At 34.4% G+C, this 7,813-nt stretch overlaps 1 protein-coding gene across 2 annotated transcripts; it reads left to right on the top strand.

Moving 5' to 3' along the window:
* Positions 1-3,856: 3,856 nt before the first annotated feature.
* On the top strand, positions 3,857-7,527 carry LOC114291958 (uncharacterized). 2 transcript variants are annotated; one of them, XM_082897987.1, is made up of 5 exons: positions 3,857-4,089; positions 5,784-5,987; positions 6,084-6,173; positions 6,249-6,353; positions 6,964-7,527. In XM_082897987.1, the coding sequence occupies exons 1-5, from the start codon at positions 3,889-3,891 to the stop codon at positions 7,408-7,410; spliced, it is 1,047 nt and encodes a 348-aa protein (XP_082754113.1). In that variant the 5' UTR covers positions 3,857-3,888; the 3' UTR covers positions 7,411-7,527. The 2 variants fall into 2 exon arrangements, with proteins under 2 accessions (XP_082754113.1, XP_082754114.1); XM_082897988.1 differs by lacking the exon at positions 6,249-6,353.
* Positions 7,528-7,813: the final 286 nt, after the last annotated feature.

Genomic DNA, 7,813 nt, shown 5'->3' with positions numbered 1-7,813 from the left:
TTCCATATTGGGAGCATAATTTGATTCACCACAATCTTGATGTAATGCACATTGAGAAGAACGTGTGTGATAATGTATTGTGGACGATATTAAATGTTGATGGGAAAGGAAAGAATAATTTAAATGCTCGTCGAGACTTGCAAGATATGGGAATTCAAAAGACATTACATCCTAAAAAAGGGGTTGGGAACAGGTATTATTTGCCGCCTGCATGTTTTGCTATGAACAATAGAGAGAGAGGTTTGTTTTGTACACTCCTGAAGAATATCAAAGTTCCAGATGGGTATGCATCCAATATTTCTCGTCGTGTTAACCTCAAACAACATAGCATATCTGGACTGAAAAGTCATGACAACCATATATTGATGCAACAAATACTTCCAATAGCAGTGAGAAATTTGTTACCAAAAAAAGTTGTTGAACTATTGATTGAGTTAAGCAATTTCTTCAGGTAGTTGTGCTCCAAAACTCTAGAGCCAGATGGGTTAGATCGTCTTCAATCCCAAATTGCATTTACACTTTGTCATCTTGAGAGAATTTTTCCTCCATCCTTTTTCGATATAATGGAGCACTTGCCTATTCACCTAGCAGAGGAGGCCAAGATTGCTGGTCCAGTGTAATATCACTGGATGTACTTCATAGAAAGGTGTGCAATTCTACTCCAATTTAAGGTTGTAGTCATTTGTTTGTTTGTAATTGAAAGTCATGTGTGCATTTGTTTGTTTATAGGTATCTTATGACACTTAAGTCATATATGCGTAATCGAAGTCATCCAGAAGGTTTAATTGCAGAGGGATACTTAGTTGAAGAGTGTATGACCTTTTGCTCAAGGTACTTGGATGATGTCGAGTCAAAATTGAATCGACCAATAAGGAATTACGATGTTAGCGACAATCCTGGGATATTACTGGGTCATGCTTTAGGAAAAGGAAAAGGAAAAGGGTTTGCGCTTGATAACACATCATGGGTACAAGCTCATCGGTATGTGTTATTTAACACTACTGCGGTTGTCCCATATCGAGAGTAAGATACAATCTTTGTTCCAAATTTTATTGATACCATTAATAAGTATCTTGCATTTTATAAGTACTTTAAATGTATAGGGAGCATCATGATTTTATTAAGCGGTCACATCGTCGTCTCAAAGATTTTGATGTGGATCGCCGTCACAATGATGAGTTTCCCAGATGGTTTAATTCTCATGTAAGTACTAATAACTTACATGTTTTTTATTTTCAATTTTCATGTTTTCAATTTTTAATTCTCTGTTACTTGATGTTTAATTTTGTTGACTTTGTAAAAATAGGTTGAAGAGCTTCTAGCTATTGAAAATGTTGTGTTGTCAGATGAGATTAAAACTTTGGCATTGGGACCTAGTAAAAAGGCCACGAGATTCAATGGGTATATAATTACTGGTACTAGGAATCATACGAGAAGTCCTGAGTGGAGAAGAAAAACTCAAAATAGTGGGGTTATAATGAAAACAAAGACTTGTAGCTACGCAAGTACCAGAGACATGAATCCTGTGGAAGGTGAAGTAGCATACTATAGATATGTGACAGATATTATTGAATTGTATTACTCATACGACCGTAGATATGTGATATTCATGTGCGACTGGATTGACAACAACAAAGGACTGAAGCAGGATGGGTTTGGTTTCACACTTGTTAATTTCAATCATTTGTTATATACAAATAAACAAAATAGTGATGAGCCATTCATCCTAGCATCTTAGGCACAACAAGTTTTCTATGTTAATGATCCCGTTGAAGCTGATTGGGATGTTGTAGTCAAGATGAAACCTAGAGACTTGTATGAGGTATATGGAGAACAACCAATTAATGATGGAGAACATCACAATGAAGTGGAAGGATTTGGCGACCAAGAGTTAGATGCAACTTCGTTTGCTTGTGAAGAGGACATAAATTGGGTTAGACAAGGTGAAGTTGGAACAACTATTGATGAAACTATTGGACCTCTTGGGATATCAACACAGACACAATCTGAAAATGATGAAGAAATGATATGATATTGTAATTTTGTTTCATATTCGTTGTTACATTTGTGCTTTTAGCATGGATATTCATGTTAATGAAACCTTTGCTTTTAAAATGCGTCATTTGTTTTTTTACTATTTTGGAAAATCTTAATGTAGTAGATTCTTTTGTGCCAAAAATGGTGTTGAACTGGTTAAAATTACAATATCATATTCTGTTAGATATTAAAATTCTATTGTTTTTGTATTCACTATTGTATCTATTGTACTTTGTAGTCATTGCTAACCCATAAAATTCTACACGTATGCCTGTGGTCTTCTGTTAACTAGCATGACAAATTGACGATGCTCTAGGCAGAGGCAACATTCAGCCTCTGCAAATTCTGAAAGTTCTTATAGTGGGAGTGCAGATGAGAGTTCTTATAGTGGGAGTTCAGATGAGAGTTCAGAGGAGAGTACACGCATCATACCTGATCCACCCATGTCATGGTATCCTCCAGGTAGCTTGCCTAGTGCATCATCGAGTATTGGTTCAACACATGATACTACTGCTGGTATGAATTATTTTATTCAAATGAATTACTCCATTATATTTCTTTGTTAATGTTCTTTTTTCTTTTGATGTTTTACATTTCTTTTTTTTAAACTAAGTGACACTACTCCATTTGCAAAAGGGGAACTCTACCCCAAATATTTAATTACCAAGTATGTTAGGGGTCCTCTAGGGAAACCATAAAGGCTTCTATGTTATGAACTAACAGCAAGATATAGTCCAATCTAATTAGAGGTTGTAATGATCATTCTACAGAAAAAAAAGCTTAAAGATGGCAATATTAGATGAAAAATGATATATATAGTCCGACTAAAGTTCATTTCAAGATTGACATAACATTCTAACTAAAGTTCATTTCAGTATTTATTTATTTCTTTTGTTCTTTTTCTTTGAATGCATACCAAATTGCAATGGAAGCCCCCATACACATAAGAGTGTTAAACTACTACTACAAAAGAGCAGACATGCTATATTTAAAGGATAGGAAACATTTGCAGGAAGGGGGAAAAAAAAAACAACAGATGGCAGTGCACCATCTGATAGTCACAACCAACTTAATTAGTACATACTTGGCTGCCTCAGTTTGCCTCATTTTCCTCATCTGGCTACCAAAATATGAGAGAGACCCGTGTGTTTGTTTCAAGCCTCTCTTAATAACATGGTGAGAGAGATCTAGAATAAATTAGGGGTTACATATTTATATATTCTCACACAGCATCATTACTTCTTCTTTAGTGTAAAGTTGACATTAAAACTCAATATAGAAAAGGTAGAAAGAAAAGTAGCAAAATTGCAAGGAAAATATTGAATCATTAAAAATATGACCAATTAAAGTGTGTTAGAATGACTTTAGATTAATTATACCGGACAAGGGGTACCTGCTGTGCGGGCAAAACAGCATAGTTTTGATGCCTCAGTTTGCCTCATTTTTTTTTTTTTTTTTTTTGAGGAGTTGTAAAGTTTCTTTAACAGCCTAGTTTCGTGGTTTGAAACAAAAAAAAGATAAAACCTTACAAATCTTCAAGACCTCAGAGACTTTTTGTGTGTGTTTGTGATTGTGTAGGTGTGTGTTGTTCAAAAGACAAAAATTGTACTACTGTGTGCTGGAAGTAGTAGTTGTGACCGTTGGAGCATATTAATCTGTCACACTGTGACAATCCTCATCATGGCATATCAACAATGCTTCCATTGTCATGTGCATTATGCACAGATAGCAGAAAACTATAATTTTATTTATTTTCAATTACTTTGACAATTTTTATCATTCTTTCTAGTATCTTCTAACTTAATATTGATATTTGGATGAGTAGGTCATAGTTCGAGAGGCCCAACACTCATGCATGGTAGTGATTGGAACCCAAGTGGTGGCATTTTACATATTGTGCCTAATGAGTTGAACCAAGTGGTTGACGGGTATACACCCTTAGCTTCTCGTTTGGGTGTTTTAGCTCGAGATGGGAACCTTATGCCCCTCACTTATAGAACTTGGAGCCATGTACCGAAGGAAAACAAAGAGAGAATTTGGAGAGAAGTAAAGGTAAAAGAATTATTGCATTTTACATATCAATTTTAACTGAATATTAACTCATTTTACATATTAATATTGTTTGCCTTGTCTAGTAGATCCTTGTCAATATTAATTCCTTGAGTTTTGAACATATATGAGGATAATTAGTTTAAAGCATGCTTTAGGATGAGATAATTTGTCTGGGTTTGATAACGTGCCTACCGTATATGAGGATAACATTAGTGCTTTAGGATGCTTTAGATCCTTGTCTTCAATTTTTTTATTATTTGTTTTTTTCCCTTCTTTTTATAAAAAAAGAAATGCACTAATGTTAAATTTTCAAATAAGCACAGCTCCAACAAGATCTGGGTGCAAGCTTTTTGTTTCTAGAATCAAGCTCAATTAGTCAGGAGACCGTATAATTTAGGAAGTACCACTTAATTATGAGAAATCAACAACGAAATCAAAAATCTTCTGATTAGAAAGAATATCATGGACGTGACTGTACTTTTACCATTCAATTTATTAATTGTCTCTTAAAAGTTTATGCTTCTAATATGATACTGAAAAATGTACATTGTGCAAATGGAAGTTGATTATTTTTACATTTATTTTTTAATTAATCTATTTACAATAAGAGAGCCTGCAAATCTTGTACTTCATTCGAAAGGCTTATGCCTAACTTATCTACATTTCTTACTTTGGATTCTTAAACATGTATATGAACCAACTAGAGTGGAAGTTTTACCTAAAATTTGTTCACTCCTTATATTGGCGATGTAACACTGAACAATAAGACCTCCAAATGAATGTCCAAGCAACACTGGTGGCAACGTTACTTCTTTCCTGATGAAGTCAGCAACATCTACTGCGTGTGTCTACTGCAGTAAAGAGTACATAAGAAGTGGATTCCATCAAAAATGAAATAAGGCAAGAAGATCCTAAAATGAGGTAATAGAAGGAGTGGAGAGCTAAATACCTGAAGTGAACCTGCAACTGGACCAGCAGGTGCATCACTTTCACCCTGATTATGTAGAGAAGTATGCCAAACGAGGATTAAAATTTAAGTTCAATGGATAAGGATACTTTAAAACAGGAAAAGTATCAAAACTGTTACGTAACCAAAATATTAGCTATGTAGGATCAATAATCAAAATACATATATGAATCTGTAACTTTGATTTTCAGCATACACAATATAAAACTGTCAAAATCATATTTACAGACCTTCCTCCCAAAGGTGTCCTTTATTTTGGCTAGGAAAGTCCTAAGTTTTAAATCACAAAAAAAAAAAAAAAATCAAATATTACAGTGAAGCTCATACATGCCTAAAAGCAACACGCGTTTAGAAAAGGGAAAGCACTCCTAGCAACTAACACAAAATATAATCTATTAAGTAGATCTAATTAAGACCATAGATAGGCTAACAAAAAACACAAACTGACCAAATGGAACACTGCTAAGGCTATCTCTTATTCATTCCTCCTGTTAAAAAACACTTCTGAAATATAGAGTTTCAGTCTCCATGGTCCTCGAAACATATCGAATTATGGGAATGATACAGTGTAATTTCATAAAGTAATTGTGTCCTGATCTCTTGATTCTTGTCTTTTAAATGTCTACAAGCCTGTGATCTTAAAAACAACTTCTGAAATATAGAGTTTCAGTCTTCAGTCATCTGGCATGGCATAATATATAGTCACAAAGTTGCCAATTATTTGCAGGTCAATACAGATGCCGATGAGTCAATGAAGAAATTTGTTTTGGCATCTGTTAGAAAAAAATGGAGAGAGTGGAAGGCTAGAGTTAAACAAATGGGGTATACGCCATTCGACAACGATGCTGATAGGTTAACTCATCGACCCGAAAGAGTACATGAGCATCAATGGCGAAGCTTAGTCTATTATTGGGGCACTCGGAAGGCACAGGTATTATTTAAATTGTTTATTGATCTCTATCGTAATCTCATAAGATGAGTTTGTTAAATTAATAAATTATCTTGTGTTTGTGTTCATATGTAACAGAAAAAAAGTACAAAAAACAAAGAAATTCGGAAGAAGAAGACATTAAATCACATAACTGGCAGAAAACCATTCTCAGTTGTTCGAGTAGAGGTATATAGTTTCTTTATATTTCAAATTGAAATTGTATATTTTGATTTTGTTACTTAATTTTAAGTGTAATTGTAGGAAACTAATAAGAAGAATGGAGTTCTTGCAACTCGCTTAGAGGTGTGGATGGCTGGGTACTCGAAGGATAACAAACCAAGTAATGATAAAGTTGCTGAGGTCATGGTATGTAGCACCATAATTATAATAATGCATTTTGCAGAACATTGACAGCTATGATTAGTTTGAGAAATCATTTCAAGTGCTCACTCTAGAGACTAAGTGGAGCACTGGATTCAAGATGTTTATGATATCAACCCAAGTAATTTTGAACTCTTATTGAATTAAAGACATAAATCTACTACTAACATATATATAAGGTAGTTGGTAATTATTTTTGGTTGGTGTATTTATTGATGAGGATGATAATTTGTGCTTTGCAATTGTTTAAATTTTACTGGTAGTTTGTTTGGTTTTAATCAGTAAATCACAAGTAACAATCCACTTACTCCAAACCAATCGGGCAAATATCACAATTCTATAGAAGACTATATATACCTTTCCACATAGGCACACAAGTGTGAGTTGAATCATAGAGACTATGAATAGATTTGATGTAGAAACTACCTGATGAATAAAGTAGAAATCTAAACTTGAAGAGAGACAAAGTAGATAGTTAAATTTGATAGAGAGTTACCTTTAACAGTGCCTGCAAATTGGAAGTGTGAATTAACTAATTATGTCTTGCTCGTAGGCTGAATTTTATTGGTGGCTAATTACTAATTAACAATTGTAGACACAAATGAAGGATCTTGGGGCGCAATCCAATGCTACAGATGAAGAAATTATCACACAAGTTCTAGGGCCTGAGCGACCTGGTCGTGTTCGAACATACGGATTGGGTCCTTCTCCGACAGATGTCTTTGGAGGCGGATATAGGCAATCGCAAGAACAAACTCGTATCATCCAAATGCAAGTCCAAGAGCAACTTAACCAATATAAAGCACAAATGGAGATGCAAATGAAAGAGATGATGGATGCTATGCTTAATCAACAGAAAGTACAAATGGAGATGCAAGGCACAATCCAAGCTCAACAAGCACGAATAGAGCAATTGGAGTCTCAACAGGCCATGGGTGGGCCTGTTGCACCAGCTGCTACACATGTGCATTCACAACAACAATCCCATGCATACACCTCATCGTTTAATTGCCATCGTTCATCCGAGGAAGTGAGTAAATAGTTAATTATGAAATTTTCATATGGCATTTTATTCATGTTATTTGCTCTTATCAAATGCAGGTTCACATATCAAAGAAAGAAAAGAAGATGAAGAAGAAGAGGAAGTAGATATGACAAACTCTTCAGGTTTTGGTTCATATTCTGTTATGTTATGACAAACTCTTCAGGTTTTGGTTCATTTTATTCATGGTTTTGGTTCATATTCTGTTATGCTATGAAAGCTGGTCCAGTCTTCAGGTAGAAACCCGTTAACCAATTTATGAATGTGTTTTAGTTTTTTCTATCCTAAAAAATATTTTCCACTTCCTCTATTAACTTTATTTTTGACAGATTTTTGTCCTATAATCCTGTTGTTTGACAGATTTTTCTTGAATTGTTTGAAACAATTCTACTTGGTGGTTTTG

The sequence above is a fragment of the Camellia sinensis genome, chromosome 12, assembly GCF_055761805.1.
Source record: "Camellia sinensis isolate YWXY chromosome 12, ASM5576180v1, whole genome shotgun sequence".
Classification (NCBI taxonomy): Eukaryota; Viridiplantae; Streptophyta; class Magnoliopsida; order Ericales; family Theaceae; genus Camellia; species Camellia sinensis.
Note: the sequence above shows the minus strand (reverse complement) of the source record. Positions and strands in the feature narration are given on the sequence as shown.

Coding starts and splice junctions, on each gene's coding strand:
- LOC114291958 (XM_082897987.1), top strand. CDS start 3,889: ATGCATGGTAGTGATTGGAACCCAAGTGGTGGCATTTTACATATTGTG. Junction 5,988..6,083: donor GGGGCACTCGGAAGGCACAG/GTATTATTTAAA, acceptor CATATGTAACAG/AAAAAAAGTACAAAAAACAA. Junction 6,354..6,963: donor ATAAAGTTGCTGAGGTCATG/GTATGTAGCACC, acceptor TAACAATTGTAG/ACACAAATGAAGGATCTTGG.